This window comes from Thunnus maccoyii, chromosome 16 (genome assembly GCF_910596095.1).
Source record: "Thunnus maccoyii chromosome 16, fThuMac1.1, whole genome shotgun sequence".
NCBI lineage: Eukaryota > Metazoa > Chordata > Actinopteri > Scombriformes > Scombridae > Thunnus > Thunnus maccoyii.
The window spans coordinates 17,228,135-17,245,385 of NC_056548.1; the positions used below are offsets into that span (position 1 = coordinate 17,228,135).

At 42.9% G+C, this 17,251-nt stretch overlaps 1 protein-coding gene and 2 long non-coding RNA genes across 4 annotated transcripts in view; 2 read left to right on the top strand and 1 right to left on the bottom strand.

The window, feature by feature from the left end:
- LOC121881366 overlaps nt 1-1,726 on the top strand; it is a 22,502-nt gene extending 20,776 nt beyond the window's left edge. For both annotated transcript variants that reach the window (XR_006091763.1, XR_006091764.1), the window contains exons 5-6: nt 1,166-1,234; nt 1,640-1,726. This is a non-coding gene — a long non-coding RNA (uncharacterized LOC121881366). The remainder of the gene's footprint in view (nt 1-1,165; nt 1,235-1,639) is intronic.
- LOC121881365 (homeobox protein OTX2-like) lies at nt 1,634-5,890 on the bottom strand. Its single transcript, XM_042389121.1, has 3 exons — nt 3,541-5,890; nt 2,904-3,055; nt 1,634-2,257 (listed from the first exon to the last, which is right to left on the bottom strand). The coding sequence occupies exons 1-3, from the start codon at nt 3,779-3,781 to the stop codon at nt 1,634-1,636; spliced, it is 1,017 nt and encodes a 338-aa protein (XP_042245055.1). The 5' UTR covers nt 3,782-5,890.
- On the top strand, nt 1,808-10,982 carry LOC121881367. Its single transcript, XR_006091765.1, has 5 exons — nt 1,808-1,891; nt 7,082-7,373; nt 8,067-8,205; nt 9,998-10,080; nt 10,580-10,982. It is a non-coding gene; the product is annotated as an uncharacterized LOC121881367 (long non-coding RNA).
- The last annotated feature ends 6,269 nt before the right edge of the window (nt 10,983-17,251 follow it).

Sequence of the window (17,251 nt, forward strand, 5' to 3'; positions counted from 1 at the left end):
TTTTTTTTCTTTAAAAGACCCCATCCTCTTATTTTTTTAGTTTGAATTTTATATAATGAGCATCAGATAGAAAACAGATGATAAGACTGCAGTGTGATTTATTGATCATCTCAAATATCAATTGGAAGAACTAATGCTGCACGAGGACAGAGAGTTTGACAGATTATGATTATTACTCACGCTAATTATTGATTATATGATTAACACACATGCACTGCTGCTACTCTCCATTTGGAAACTCTTGTTCTCATTAAGTGTGGATTTCCTTCCTCTCATTCTCCCCCCAAAATGTTAAGATTATTTCATTATACGTCTAAAATATCCTCAGAAATATTTGTTTTTACGCTCTATTTTATTGAAAAATAATAATGTGACCTAATGATTTCGTTGCAAAATTATTTTTTAATACTTAATCAAATGATATGTTTAAGAAATTTCATGTAACTCAAACAAACAAAAGGAAAAAAAAAGCACAAACCCGCAATTAATGTTGCACACACTGCCTGATTCACTTTGTTCATTCTCCATCCTCTCTCTCCAACACGCACACGCACACACACACACACACACACACACACACACACACACACACACACACACACACACGCACACACAGATCGTCTCTTGATGAGAGAGTAAGCTCACAGGACCTTTATTCATGTCTTTTCAGCGGTGAGGTCACACCATCTTTGGAGCCAGTAAAGGATCCACAATCACCGTGTGTTGAGATCAATGGAGGGGTGGGGAGGGGGGAGGTGGGGGGGAGCAAGTGTGGAGCTCTCAGCAGCCGAGAGTCTTTTCCAGTATGGCTAACCCTTGATTATTACTACCATGTACTTGGAAAAGTCTCGTCTCTCTTTGTGATGCCCGGCAATTTAACCATTAGCATCTTTTTCGTTGTTCAAAAAAAGTTAGAAATCTATTAAAATCACAGCAGAGAGTCTGATGCGAGGGGGGCTCACAAATTGCATACAATACAACAGATCACAGTTTCGAAGGCTAGCACAGATAAAAAAAACACATATGTACCATTTATATAAGACACACACTGATTGTCTCTTAGAAACTACATATTGATTCCTTATAAACACTTTTTTTTTCTTAAATAAAGTAGTGCATCCATGTCCACACACCATCCTCATCAACGTGTCTCTCTGCCAAACAGGTCGGCAAAGTTGTGTAAGAAGCTTAAAGGAGGTCTGTCCATCCCGAGCACTTCACAAGAAGTTTGAACGTGAGTTTTGTTCTTGGATAAACATTAGTTCCGTGGCTGTGGGTGTTACTTTTTCTTTGAGAGTCCGCTCTGTGTCGTCCTCAACAGGTGTTTTTTTACGCATAGAGGCACACACTGACAGACATGGACGAGGGGCTACAACCTGTGAATGAACGTGAGGGGGTGGGTGGAGGGGAAAGGGGGGGAGATCTCTTTGCCAGTGCTAAAATAAATTAAACCTCTCTTCTAGGAGGACCGAAGAGCCATCATGCCGAAACATACTCGAGGCCCCTGAGAGCCCTGCCTCACAGAGCACGGCTCACATTTTAACCAGTCTTGTGTGTTTTATTGAGGGATGGCAGCGCTGTGTCTGATGTGATCGTCACTGTTTGTGCACTTTTTAACAAGCGATTGCTCTGTTCACAGGACCTGAAATTTCCACGAGGAAGTTTGATCCTTATAATCCAAGCAATCGGCATTGAAGTTCAGCTTCCACGACGCCGCTTGGTCCTTATAATCCAAGCAGTCTGCTGTGGAGTTGAAGCCCAGGCCGGACGTCCCGTAGCCCTGGGTGGAGAGGGACGCCGGGGACTGGTTCAGATGGCTTGTGACCGCGTTTGTGCTCATCGGACTGAGAGTCGAGCCCGGGCCTGACAACTGGTGGTGCATGGGAGTGAGGTAAGAGCCGCAGTCCATGCCGCCGAAGTAGGATGTCGAGCCGGCGTAGCTCTGGCTGTACCCCGAGGCCTGGGTGTAGGTCATGGGATAGGACCTCTGCATGCAGGAGGAGGAGGTAGACAGCGGGTCTGAGAGCGGAGAGATGGACGCCGGGCTCCAGATGGACACTGGGGCGGTGGTGGTGGAGATGGCGGGGACTGTGGTGGTACTGGTGGGGGGCGTGAACTGGCCGCTGGCCCCGCTCTCTGAGCTCACTTCTCGGGTTGGGGAACTTTTCTTTTTGGCAGGTCGCACCTTGTTCTGGCCCCCGTTCTGCTGCTGCTGCTGCTGCTGGCGACACTTTGCCCGCCGGTTCTTAAACCAGACCTGGAAGAGTCACATAATTTCTCTGTATTATAACTTAATTACAACCCAGTATTTAAGATGTAGGCAAAGATAGAGCACAAACAGATATTTTTCTACTACAAAAAATATAACTTTCATAATTGTCTTTCCTTTTTTTTTAATAGAATGAGGTGAAATTATAAGACGATTCGTCTCACTCTTTTCCACTCTAAATCACAATTTTGATAGACTTTTTCTCAAACCAACTTATAATATTTTGGTACCAGTGGACTGATCCGTCTCATTTCATTTCCCCAAATCTCGAAACAGGAGTCTATCCTTAAGTGGAATTATCTCACCCCACTGGCAAGTTTTCCACTTGATTTAAGGAAGACAAAATAATAAGCTTTAGATATTCTGTCAGTCACGGGTTAAGATTAGTGTTTCGTGCAGTGCAGATATAAAATGTATTTTTAAAACATTTTAATTCGACGCCTTTTTATTTTCCACATTGTTAAATCTGGATAATAGCTTGTAAATGATCAAGAATGAGTTATTATGCCGTCATTTCCACTTTTGCTTTGACGTTTTTTCAAATAAATGATGGTACAGTCCAGTAATTTTTTTCATACCTAAAATATTCATATTTAACCATTTTCAAAAAAGGCAGGTGCTCTGGTCAACTCACCTGTACACGGGACTCAGGTAGATTGATTTTCAGCGCCACCTCTTCGCGCATGAATATGTCCGGATACCGAGTTTTGGCGAACAACGCCTCCAAAACGTCGAGCTGAGCGCGCGTAAAAGTAGTCCTCTCTCGCCTTTGCTTCCGTGGCGTTGCTGCAAGTATAAAGGGAAATGTAAATTAAATAAAATATGTTGGTATATATATTTGAAAAAAAAACAAACTTAAAAATCAAAGACAGAAATGTAACTTAGAGAATATTGTTTGCGTAATTACGCACGAGTCTTGGGAGATGTAGACGTCGGTGTTAAATTGAAGCATTTACATATTTTATAGTCTAATGAGCCCAGACTAAATGCAGATCTCCCATAGCGAGAAAATCTAACAAATTTGCCAATAATTTATTCAGAAGCCACATAAAAAATTAAATCACATAAGAGCAGACTCAGAGGAATTGTGTGCGTCTGCGCAAGAAGTTGGGTAACGTGTCGTTTAATTTGTTATATAGTATCGTGTTATATATTAGTGGGTTTGGTTGGTAGTTGATGTTTACACAGGATCATCCCACCCGTTTACCTATTAGCCTCAAGCCATTAATGTTCTGTCATTACTCTTCATTCTTCAAAAAGTTTAAACCCACCTGGATAGCCCACTGATGGATGCAAAAGGTCCATTCCGGAAGTAGTTAAGCTCAAGCCATTGACTGTGTAAGGTGGTTGCTTTAGATACGACATCATGCTAATGTTTGTCTGTGGGCTGAAGTTGGAGAAAATTTTGAAAATGGATGGAGCTCCCGAGGTATACTTGGTGTCCTCTTTTCGCAGCGTGGTCCGTGTTATACCGGGCACCTGTTCCAAAACACGAGAAGAAGAGAAGAACATCGATGAAGAGATATTAGGTCCGTTTGCATTGCCGCTGTCGTGAAATGAGCCCTCTCCAAAACGCACGGCGCTCTTCAAAAAGCACCAACCACATCTCCAGCTGTCCTCATCTCGACAAGCCCCCCCACTCCCTCCCACACACACACACACACACACACACACACACACACACACAAAGCAATACACTGGTAGGCTGCTATAATTGCAACAAGTCACTTGAAAGTTAATTTTTTGTCACTGGTTCCTGTTGTACAATTAAATAAATACGTGTACCTTTAACTGTCATGTGCTCTTTAAGATAAAATATGAATACAACCTTCACCAAAGTGTTTACTCAGTTTTTATACTTCATGTATTTGTCTCTCTAGTTTAATGTAAAGTTTTGTCTATAAATGAAAGAAGAAATTTACCTGATGTTACTGAAACATGTGAATTCACATATCCATCCTATTTAATAATCAGAATAATCATCTTTCAGACCTAATTATGGGCCCTGTTTAAGAAACCTTAAATAAAAAATTCTTCTACAAGATTGGCATGAATTTTCAAGGCAATTTAGAGTGAAAATTATTCATATTTTTAACTTAAAAACACGATCTTATTTTACGCAGAGAGGACTTAATTCAATAAAAAAAGGGACGTGCTTTTGAACACGTGACTGTCCTTGCAGTACTTTAATCAGAAATAAACCTGCTCTGTGATGTTGATTGGTAAATGCGTGATTGCTGTCACTTCAACTTCAGTGACCCTCACCCGTTATCCCCACTGTGCGTCTTGATTAGTTGCATTTTTTCCCCTTCAATATCCAACGGTTTTAACCCCCTCATCCCAATCTGTCACACTTAAAACAGATCCGTCTACCAGTTGCACACACCCGCTCAATAATAATTACCCTGTCCGAGAATTAATTACGATAAATGTTTTGTTTTTTTTTCCTGTTGATGAATTAACGAGATAATCCGAGTGGCATCTAACTGGAGCTGCAGTTTGCTGTGATTACAGTTTAAAGTGCTCCAGGCTCCTAAAAATGATGCAGCAAATCAAACACGGCATTTGACTTTTATATTAACTCCACGTTTACGTTTTGCCGTCTTTATTTATTTAGTCTGATGAGAATAATCCTCAGCACTTTGTAGAGAGAAAAAAAAATGAAACAGTTGATTAATTATTATAAATGTTCAATTAATGGAGCTAAACTCCCGATTTAGACGCATAAATACAATCTGTCACCAGAGCCTCAAAAATCATAAGTGTGACATATTAAATGTGACGTGTTGGTTTATTGTCCTCTAAATTATAGCCAGCACAGAGACAAGGCCCCGAAACATTTTTTCGATAGCATAGCAGGCCTAATATTTTCTTCTTCCCCTTCAGCGCAGGTGTCACTTTTACGCATCCACATTTATCCCCTTTTGTTGCATTAAATCGTCTCCAAATTCCTGCTGAGGAGAAAGCTGTGTGGCATAAATGAGGGTTTATTTTAAACTGAAACTTCACTCAGTGAATATGGACTCGGTGCCCTCGGTTGGCAGTACTGGATTCACTCAGTGAGAGTGTGAAACTGAGCTGCAGGAAACATTTAATTATGACGAAAATTACCTGTAATATCCGAAAAGCTCAAATCTGTCTTTGTTTTCTTTATTTTCTCTATTTGAGCCAATGATAATGTAACTTGCATCAATTTGCACTACTGATCGGATGCTCTGTGTGCACTCTACGTGCATTTCTCGCCAAGATTTACGTCAATCTACAAGAGTTTGGCGACTTATTGTCTCTGTATTCTCCAAAAATAAAATAAAAATTAAAAGAACAGACGGACTGATTAGAAAAGGGTTTAGCTTCATCTTCAGTGTGATGCCACTAAACAGTCTGCACCGTTCACACTGGCATTTCTTTGAGTATGTTCATGGCTTTTATTTTAGCAGCAGGAACATAGTTGAAACGCTTTATTTTCTCTTTTGGAGAAAATTATGTTGTAAACTTTGAAATGTGGTTTAATTGCAGGTGTGATTTCCACAGGCTTCCAAATTTTGACCGCGATTCTTAATTTCGATATAGTGTAGTAGTAGCAGTAATAATGACAATAATAATAATAACAATTATAACAGTAATAATAATAATTATTTGTATTATTATAATAAAGGTAAAACGTACCCTGTTATTGGCGAGTGGAAAGTTCTTTGTCTGCTTGGTTTCCTCCAGGAGAAATAATTAAACTCTGTGCGGATCAACGACGTCCTGGTCGATAAAAATACACAAAACCAACCAAAAGCAGAAGCAGAAGCAGTCGTCGTCAGTGGCGGAACAACAGTGCGGGTAAAAGTTAAAGGTTGAGCGGCTGCATCAGGTTTGGAAGCGGTGCGGCAGCGGCGGAGTGATGCAGGAGGAGGCTGCATGAACGCCTTTAGGATTTGTTGGTGTGTTGTGAGTGAAGTGGTTTGAGTTGGATTTTGTACAAACTGCCAGCCAATAGGAGCCGCAGGACTGAGCTGAGGTCTGTCTCTGTCTCCGTCTCTCACACTGGTGGGGAGGATTTTTTTTCCCCCGTTTTTTTTTTCTTTTTTTTTTTTTTTTCTGGGAAACAAATGTCTCCAGCTACTTTTTTGACGCACGGTCCTCAGCCAATGGCAGCGAGAGGGCGACTGACAACATCCCCGTCCCACCGCAGAGAGGGGACGTTAATGATAAATAAACGCACGTCTGCCGGTGGGTCATGAGGAGTGGAGTTTAAATCGAGGAAAAGTCAGTTTACTCACATTTTTTTAAAATATTTTATATTAGACATCGCTGTTATCCAATGGAGGTGTTAGACTGAGAGAAGTTATATAAAGGCTGGCTGTGTGAGGACGGTCGCAAATAAAGAGATATCTAAAATAAAATGTATTTACAATATATTACTGGTGGGAATACACACTCATACTTCGAAAATACCCTCCAGTGCATCACTTCTCTTCATTGAGCTCGTCTTAAAAACCACCCCGAATTTTTATTTCTAATCTTAAAAAGTTGCAGACAATCGAGCAATAATAACGCATCTTAGCACTGAATCGCACACTTCATGATACATCATAACGCAAATGTGAGCGTAACTAATACTAATTCTAGCTCCTATTTTGAGAAAAAGATTTAAAACAGGAAGGAAAAAAAAATAAATCTGTGACAAAAAAGAGAGGAGGTAAAAAAAAAAAAAAAAAATCGCCAGGGCACTCCATGTGAAGGCTGCACCGTCCTCTCACATTCCAGCGCGTCGCAAAAAAAGGGGATTTAGAGAGACTTATTTCCTTAAAACTGTCCTCCCAGCCACAGAGCCAGCCAGTCTGCTCCCATCAGCCTGATACAGGCCCGCACCAAAAAATCACCCAGAATATTTACAGAGGAATTCCCACCGAGAGGCACCGAGCAGCCGGCGGACTCTTTACTGGCACACCGGACCTGCAGTGTGCAAACACCCAGAGATGAGGATGAATGAATGGAGGAAAAAAAAAAAAAAAAAGGTTGATACAGGCCGGGGCTGCAGTTGACGACAAGGCACTTATTGGTGTCAGCAAGAGGAAGATGTGAAAGAAGATGAAAGACAGCTCTTTATATGAAGGTAGGCCTATTTTATTTTCAATTTTATTTAGAAGACAAGACATTTTTGCAGGTTTTCTGTTGTGTTGTAACATTTTAATAGCTAATATTAATAATAACAAGGATGCTGATAATAATATTAATAATGATGATGATAATAACAATAATAATAGTTATTAAAAATATATATTTGTAGTCCTTTTGAAGGCTGTAGTGTAAGATTCATCCTCTGTCACATTTACTGGAGGACCTACAAGCTGCAAGGGACAAATAAGCCTCGTCTACGTCACTTGAATTTTGAACCTGCGTGCCCATCTCAAAATAATATGCCGAGGGTTTTTGTCACGGCTTGGTAAATGTATCATCTTAAGAGGCTTTGTGGAACACCTACACACACTCTCTCACACACACACACACTCACACACACACGCACAAACACACACACACACACTGACACATACGCACACACACACACATACTGCGCGCTTGCACGGACACACCCGCTCACTTCAAACAGATTGGAATATTGATTTAGATTTATAAACACAGGCAGACCGTGGGTTTTATGAATCGTCGTTTTGCCTCTCTCTGTGGCTCGTGCGGAAGGCCAGAGTCAAAGGTGCAGCGGCAGCCTGACGAGGGCTCACACTCACTGACACACAGGCACACATATATATATCAACTTCACAAACTCAGTAACATCTCTTTTTGACAGATTTCGATCAGAGGAAGCGGCTGTATGGATCATAACCCTGGATTTCTATCAACAACCGAGCAGAGATCTCATCTCAGCTGAGAAAAAAGTTTTGCTGCGAGTTTGCCTGTTTGGAGGAATGGAGCTGCAACACCTTCAGGTATCCTGTTTTTTTTTAATTTGCTATAGTTTATTTATGTTTTTACACAACTAATCAAATGAAAAAGTGGAATAAATTTAAAATGATCTTCCCTTTTTTCATGTTGATTTAAATCTTTCTGAAATAAATTCATGTCACATATGGATCAGCTTTAAATGGGTGAGAGGAGCAGGTCATGATAATGGAGTTTAAAATATGTTGCTGTTTGCTTTTTTGAGCATCACAAAGATCACAGTTTAGCTTTGTCATATTTGTGGCTGTGACCAGACTCTTTGCAAAAAATATATATATATATATTTAGCTCAGAATAAAGTTCATCCTTAAAATAAATACTCCTCCTAAAAGACCTGCAGCTGTATAAAAATATTTGATATAATTTTACTTTCACGTCGGGCCTAAGACTGACTTGAATTGTCTCAAAAGGCGACTGAAGAATAATCAGCTTGCAGGTAGAAACTACATCTCATAAAATATGTGAATGCTTCCTCATGTTTTTGCAGCTGCATGATAATGCATCCTAACGCGAGACTTTTTTTTTTTTTTTTTTTTTTTAAATGCTGCGTGGAAAATCATGACGTCTGGCGCTGTTATCTGATGGATCTCACCGTTTAAATTGCTAAATAATTTATTAAATTGTAAAGCCAGGCCCTCCGCAGGGACTTTGTATCTTAAAAGGACGTTTAAAGGGAGAAGGAGTTAAACGCCTCTGGCGAGCAGCGCTCCCACTGACTCCCGGCTAATTGACGACGACGGCTTTTATCTCCGCCTCTGCTACACTCAACCTGAGGGTGAGGATTTCACCAGGCCTGCTCCAACCTGTGATTTCCACCATTTAATGCGTATCCTGTACGTCTTTTCAAAGAAAGTGCACAGGCCTAGATGTTTGACCCCTTGTATGATAGCCTTGAAAGGAAAATCGTGTTTTAAGATTGGATAATTAATGGGCAGGCAGCCCCTCGTTTTCTCCCCCTGTGCACTTTATCCAGGCAGTTAAAAGAAAACAATCAATACATTATAGAATGAATAAATGTATGATTTTAAAAATTAAATAGAACAAATAAAACAGCATTTATATATTGGCTCGCAGATGTTGTTTGTGGGGAATCTGAATTGAAGCAGCATTTATTTACCACACACACCATACATACATCTAACTGTGCAGGCAGCTTTTCCTCTCCTCTGCCTCCTTCCCTCCTTGTTTGATATTCGCATGGCTGAGTATGAGGAATGTGTTGGTGGAATTCATTCTGAGCTTAAAAAGGAGACAGAAAAAAAGGAATAAAATCCAATGAAGCCAGTTTATATAGAGAAATTCTGATAATCTGTAATGTTAAGAAAAGCTTTTCCCTCTGCATGTAAAGTGAACTAACTTCTTTTTGCCTTTTTGCAACAAAACAACTTGAAGAATTGATCATTTAGCATTGCTTTAGTTAGCTTTGTTAATCTTTTTTTCTTCTCTTTTTTCACTGTTATTATTAATCCTCCAAATATGAGATAATTTAAGACCTTTACACTTTCACATTTTAAACTTAGTTTACAGAATCTCATATTTCCAGTTGTTATTTTGACAGGAAAATTTAAACCTTCATACAAATTTAGTAAAATATTTGTTATTTTATTTAGGTTCATGTGTGTGTACAGCTTTACATGAAGCTGATAAAATGACTGAGGTTACCATCCTTTATTTATTGTGGATACATGTGTGTGTTTATGTTTGGTGGTGAGTGTGTGTGGGAGAGACAGAGAGAGAGATGAGCTCAAGTAGGATAATCACAAGCTGTATTTTAATTAGCCCGGCAGGTTTGATGGATACGTTGCCGCTGCTGCCGCCGCTGCTGCTGCTGCTGTTGCTGCTGCTGCTGCTTTGCAAAAAAGGTGCACCGTGTAGTGAGCGAGATGTCTAAACAGAGGGCTTTCCCCACGCTGTTCCCTTATCACAAAGGAGCTAAATCTTTGTGTAATGTAACATGTAACTGACCCCAGAGGTCATCAAAACACATTCAGAGTCCTCCCCAGGGATTAAAGGGGGAGAAACCCCATTCAGTGTCAGTTTGGGAAGAGTTTAGTGACTCAGAAGCACCCACACTGATTCACAAAGCAACTCTGGATTTTATCTCTAATTGTTAACATTGTTATAAATGCATACAGCTTAAAAAAAATAGCCTCTTTTTTACTTTTATAATGAAAAAGGTGTACTGATCAAGAAATCATGTGGTTTACAGATTTCTCTGTTATTTCAAATGTGGTGGCTCCATAATGCTGTGTGGCTGCATCTGTGTGTGTGTGTGTGTGTGTGTTTGCCAAGTTTGCCTTTTCCATTAATATGACATGCCTTTTAATTAGTGCCATAATTGTTTGTGTTGTGTTTGCGCAGGAGTTCGCCGACAAACAAACGGATGCAATTAAACACACTCGCCTTCAGATCATCAATGAGGAGGCAAAGTCAAGACTGGTGGAAAAACCGACAAGGACAAATATAAGGCGGGAGGAAGTGTGCGTGTGTCCTGCTGCCTCAAGGTTAACACTGACTGAATGACTGGATGCTTTCTACTTCTTCCACAAAGACACGTCGCTAGATGCTTTTTTTTTTCACAACTTGATATAACTCTCAATTCATGTTATATTTTGGTATATGTGCTGAAGAATTTAACAAAGTTTATTTATGATCGTATTTATGTTTCATCTCTGTCTCCGCACTGTCTTGAAAGTAATTAAAAATGAATTTGCAAACACAGACGTCTATGCTGATATCACTGTCAAACCTCCACCCTGCTCTCCTTCTTTCACTCTCCACCTAGCCGTCAGTAGGCTTCCTCTCTGTGTGCTGAGGTGTCTGCATGGCGTGGTAAAACCTGCCCTGCAGACCGGACCTCTCAAGTCTTCAAAGGAGGAAGAACTCAATGTGGGGGATTTGTTCAGGCTTATTTGGTAACCTAGGATTTGAATTGGATTCTGGGAGGCATTCATAACACATTTGAAAATGTTACATTGTGCGATTTTGTGTGTAATCCCCATAATAAATTTTAGAAATGGTCACAGCACTTGCACAACTGTGACTATTTATGATTTATCAAATGGTTTTCTTGTCTTGCCTCTCGGGGGCTGAGGTGAGTGTTGCTGGTGGGAAACGGGACAATCTCAGCCGTTTTGGAGAGCCGGTGAAGAGTTGATGCTTCTGTTTTAACCTTTCTCTCAACACTGTTTTGTTTATTTGACCTGAATATATGATAGGGTCAGCCACCATGCTTCCAGAGGGATTCTCTCAGACCCCCCAACAGCACTGGAGCATTACAACCTCTAGTGGATTAAACCTCCCTGAGAGGAGGGTTAGAGTACATGCACAAACTCTCTCTCTCTCTCTCTCACACACACACACACACATATTGTAGGTATAGTTTCCTAAATTCAAAGCATAGTGATAGATTAATAAAGCTCTATTCTTTTCTCCATCAAGGGTTGTAAAGTGCTCCATACTTTGCATCAATACAGTTAAGTATCAAACTGTGTGACTACATAATTTTATCCTTTTTACAAAGTATCCTAAATGATATGCAACTGAGTGTAATGTTTTTGGACATATAAAAATATTCTGCTTAAAATAATTATTTCTGTCTAAAAGTTAAATTACCTCATTAAAAATTACATCTACTCATTCTCCCTCACTGACAAAAATCCTGAATCTACGAAAGTGCAAATATTTTTCATTTCGAAGGTTTAACTATAAGACACGAAATGTCTCCTACTTGACAAAAAAGTCAGTGCACTGGAGGCTTCAGGTTTCAGCATCACACTTATGTAATTTGCTTGCCGAGCCACGACTGGCCGACTGACTTCCAAAGTTGTGATGTCACTAAATCATACTTGTGTACGACATGAGGTGAGCACAGAGAAACTTTTCACTTTCAGCAGATAAATGTGAAAACAGCCCTCTTGTGTCAAACTCTGCACAGCGGCGCTCAAACATCCAAGTCAAGTAACAATAAATAAAATACTTTTTTTTGACTTGAGGGGGACTTTAAATATCATACCCATCAAACTTAGTGGTGTGTGTTTGAAAAACCAATAATTGTTGGCCAGGTGCTTTCTTGAAATAGCAGAGAAATACAGTAAATCACAAAGCTGTGTGGTTTTTAAATAGTACAGGAGGGGTGAATAATGTTATCCAGTGGACTTACTTCATAAATGTGGTCTATCACATGGTTTGGTGGCTCCACTGCTTGGATTTCTTGTCTGGTAAACGAAACTCTCCCGCCTTAGTTCGATAAGAGCAAGAGTAATGTGTGTGTGTGTGTGTGTGTGTGTGTAAATCAGTGTTTGTGCCCTGTCCAAACCCCACTTTGCTTTGAATGACACTTTGGCGATGCCCCCAGCTCCCCACTTTGACTTCTCAAGCGTACCCCCTGTTAGTGCCAACTCTGCCAATTCCTCTCATGTCTTTAATATCTCTCTTTGGGCCCTTGGGTTTTGCCAGTGAAGGCTCCCCCGTGACAGTTGGACATTGCCGTCACATTTGGGAGACAGCGACGGGTGTTTGTAGCGTTCCCAGCCCTGGGCCTGTGGGGAATCTGTGATGGCTCGCCTGTCAGCCGGCCCCTCCCCTGTAATTAGGAGAGTAAACACAGCGCCTGGCTCAGCTTGGGGGAGAAGTAGGAGGGAGCGGAGGAGGGGACCGTCCGGCTCCTGTCCTACTGCTACTTGAGCTGTCCAGGAGCAGCTTTGGACTGAGAGAGATTCAAGCCTGCGATACACACCCCATCACATCCCTGTGAAGGACTGAGATGTGGAGGACACTGCAGTTCGTTAACTTGAGGGGAAACATGAGATGTCCATTTGTGCTGTGTTGAGCATCAGTGAACCACTGAGGAGACATTTGATTGAATTGAACCTTTGTTTAGAAAATACAAAGAAACTGATCACTGAAGATGATTTGACAGATGTCCACAAAAGTGTTCAAACAGCAATGACAGCAACACAGAGACCATGAATAACACGTTCTGCAAGGCACAAGGGGGATATCATGTATATTTCATCTCATGTAGAACTCTAGCAGATGATATAAAAAACACCGCCACTAAGCCTCCTTCCCTCCTCGCTTCACCTCTCTCCTGGTTGCTGGGGCGACTGGTCAGCGGCTGGTGGAATGTGTTGTGTGCTGGAGTCGTAGCTGTAGCTTGGGACCAGCTCGGGGGGAGTGCCATCCCACCCAACCCCAGCCACTCCGCTCTGCCCAGGCAGGGAGGCTGGCTGCGGGAATGCCGGGACCAGGAGGGGAGGAATTTCACTGGAGGACCTGCCAGAGAAATGCCATGCGGGGAGCGATGAAGAGAGAAACCTAGATAGATAGAGAGAGAGAGAGAGAGAGAGAGAAAAGGAGATCTTGGCCAATTGAAACGCAGCCTGTCAGTGTCATTTTGGTTTTGTAGGATGCTAACTGATGATGGGCCAGTTGCTGAACGAGCTGGTTGCCATACAGACACAGTGGCACCGCATCTGACTCGCATCTTTCTCAGATGGCTTGGGGCACTGCGGGCGTAACCGAGATAGCTTGAAGTAAAGTCAGTGCATGACTTTGGACAAATTGTTGTTTTTTTAGTTTGAGTCTTAATCATTCATCTGTATTAACCACCATCTGTCTCTGCTTACCTCCATTACATGAGCATAATCACATGCACTAGTTTTTGTGTACGTACATTTTAAATCAGATGGTGTGCATCAGTGTGTGCATGTGGCGGACAGGGAGAGTACAAAGGGAGGGGTGCTTGAAGGCCCAGTGTACTTGCCAAAGTCTTTACGGCGCCCAGAGAGCCATGCTGCAGCATCATGGTCCACAGCATGGAAAGACATGGGGCAGATGGGTGCAGTGTAGCAGCACAACCTCCCCCTTCTCCTCCCAAATGTGAGGCAGCAGTGGTGGGAATGGCACAGTGTGAGAGGGAGCCTGGGTTCATGGCTGAAACAGAAAAGCTGTTGGAGGGGCATTTGGGGGCTGGGAGAGAGTGGGGGCTGAAAGCTGTTTGAGGGGGGGCTTTGGAGAAGCTGTTGGTGGGGCAGGGATCCTGCAATGGAGAGGGAAAGCCAGTCCCCCTGTCACATCCCTTTGAAATCCAAGTGCAGGGGCACGAGCCCAGGGGGGAGTGGCAGCGTGGCCCAGCGCCTGGGCAGACAGGCAGTCACCGCACTGGGCCACAGTCCAGCTCGCTTTGCCTGGCCCCTTCCCACCCCAGCCCACCCCGTCTGGCCCAGGCTTATGGGAGTCAGGCAGCCGACCCCCAGTGGACAGGCCGGAGCCCTACACTACTCAGTCCCATCTCAGAGCCTCCGCTGAGTTCAAAACAGTGGCAGCATCCACTGGGGAGAGAGGCCCTGCAGAGATTGGGGAGGGGGGTGCCTCTATTGCCTCACAGCTCCTCCAGCAGCACCCAGGCCTCTGGATGGGGGCCCAGCGGAGTCTGCTGCTGATGATAACCCCCACCTCACCACCAGGCCATTCTGCCTTCAGGGCCTGCGCAGGTCCACACATCCCCATGGCAACAGTGGCAGGGCCGTCCACACAATGTGAGTGGGCAGCAAGCCAAGTGCTGCCAAATTGGGATGAGGGAGAGACATTTTGGGAGAATGCTCAATCCTGAATCTTTTCACCTTTATTTTGTCTCTGGGTAATCGTGTTTTTGGCTCCAGTGATCTAATATCAGAGACATGGACAGCAATTTTTTTTTATGTGAACAGTGGTCAGCAGCACCACAGACAGCCACACTTTCCTTTGTGAGGTTCTCCGCTGCTACACCATGCATTCTCCCACCTCTCTTCAGGTTCTAATATTTTATTCGTCATTTTCTTGACAGCAACGCCAGGCATTTATAAAACCAGACCCTCGGGCAGAATTGACCTGATACATTCTGAAGAATTTGTTGTGTGTTTAAAGAGACCTTGTCACGGCAATATTAAGCCTGCATAAACACAAGTAGTTCAATGACATTCACAGCAGCCACCTAAAGTTGATTCCCCACCCACTCTAAGCCACTGGGAAGATACTGTATAAGTGGTTGGGTGATGTTTACTGAAAGTGGATATCTGCTGTTTGTTTTGTTGTTCTGCTTTCCGACCGTAAACACTGCGTAGATTTCCTTGAGTGGTGTTTGAAACGTGTATGTGTGTGTGTGTGTGTGCCATGTGTTATATTTGCTGATAACAGGATTTACTCAAATTGCGAATCACCAGTTGAGAAAGGTTAATTGTCAGTGCAACTGGTAGAACGGGTACATGCAATAATTATTAGTCTAAGTTGCTTTATTATTTAGGGACGCTAATTAGGCATTAACTGTGGTCCCCTTTTTGGATCACAACTTCAATTGCATGTCAAATTGCATTGAGTTCACTTTGACATCCATTTATCAAACTAAAGGAATGCTGTTTTGTAGATGTCCTTAGTGTGTTTATTATTATGAAACTGATCTGTTCTTGAGGTATTGATCAGAAAATTAGCAGAGGGATTTTCAGAAATTGCTCAATGGAGTGCATCCTCATTCTATTCGCTGTGAGGACAATACATTTCATGATTGGTGTGTTTTTTTGTTTTTTAGGGTGCTGGTGGTTTTAGTTGTTTGGTAATTTAAGCTTGCATTAAGAGGGATATTTGATACACGCACAAAAAAAGCACACTTGAGCAGAGATTTGAAGTGTATTCCCAGTCACACCAGTTATTATCCCACTTAGAAACACAAGGTTTGGTATATGTGCCACCCATGTGGATGAGGCTGGCATGAGTCTGGCATTAAGGTGAGGTGCAAAGTGACAAGGAAAGAAAGCAAGAGATCAAGGCATGACTGCCAGTGCATGTCATTGCCCTACACTCTCATCAAATAGCCCCGTGCTGCTTATGTTGCTGCCCAGACGCAAATTAATTTGGACGCATGGAAAGACTGCAGAGCCCAGGACTCATCTCTGCCCTTTAAAAAAGAAAAGACACCAGCGGAGAGCACTCTTCCAACAAGAGGGGGCAGGGGCCAAGAGAGGGGTTTTGATGGATTTCAGTGGAGGGCAATACAGTGTCTGGAATAAGATGGGAGGGTACAGAGGACACGGTTGAATGTGCTTGTCCTGCTATGATGACAAGATGGCTCAGCCACCACTGTGCCACTGGCCTCCCCCTGCTTTCTTCCTCCCCTCCCTCCCCCCGGTACTCCCCCTCAGGACACCAGTGAAGTAGAAGGGAGTGTTAGGGGAAGCGGGAGGGGGGGAGAGGAGTACTGACGGTTAGCCGCCGTTTAATCTTCTCCTTGGCTCACTGCAGATTCTTTCACTACATGCCCCACTCCCTCTTCTCCCCAAATCTTTACCTGCTCATCCCTGGGCCTGCTTTACAGGGGGGCTCTTGATCAGTGAGGTGATGGAGAATGGCCCTCGTCACACACTCCAAATAGGATCGGATTGCCTGGGAGTAAAAGGTGAGAGCTTCATGGAGCTTGGTAAAAATAGAGGAGGTGGTGGTGGTGGTTGGTGGGGGGGGGCTTCAGCAACCAGACGCTACCAAGAAATGAGTTGCTGCTCTGTTTGAGATGGAGTTTCCAGAGCTTGAAGGTTTTAGAGGGGTTTGTGCTGGTGCAGAACAACCACAAAACCCCAGTGCGTGTGCTGGTAAGGGGGTTGGCCAAAAGAGGAGGGGAGCGAGGCGGAGGTCCTGTTCTCCACTGGCATGTCGTTGGCATGTCGTTAACCTCCCAGGGCTCAGGGGAAAAGAATCAGGCCTCTGTGTGTGCTTAAAACCAAGGGTTCGTTTGTAAGGTGCCTGGGGAGAGCTGGACCCCTGCTGGAGGACAAGGTAACAAAACAGCAGCATGCTGACTGAAGGAGGGGTGGACACTGGAGTAAGGGTTAAATAAAAACATGCTGGGTCACAGACCAGCCCCCTGGGTTCAGTATTATACAGTTAAGTGGCTCAAATGAAGTGTTTCAATATTCTAGAGATGGCTAACACCTCACTTTAACCCAATAGTGCACATCATTGATCTTGACTTATTTTTATCAGAGGTGATAGGAGTATTCAGAT

Bases quoted from the DNA above. Each gene is read 5' to 3' on its own strand.
- LOC121881365 (XM_042389121.1), bottom strand. From the start codon at position 3,781: ATGTTCTTCTCTTCTTCTCGTGTTTTGGAACAGGTGCCCGGTATAACA. The intron at 3,056-3,540 runs GTGGGTTTAAAC...TTATACTTGCAG, and splicing joins TCCATCAGTGGGCTATCCAG to CAACGCCACGGAAGCAAAGG. The intron at 2,258-2,903 runs GTGAGTTGACCA...TGACTCTTCCAG, and splicing joins TACCTGAGTCCCGTGTACAG to GTCTGGTTTAAGAACCGGCG.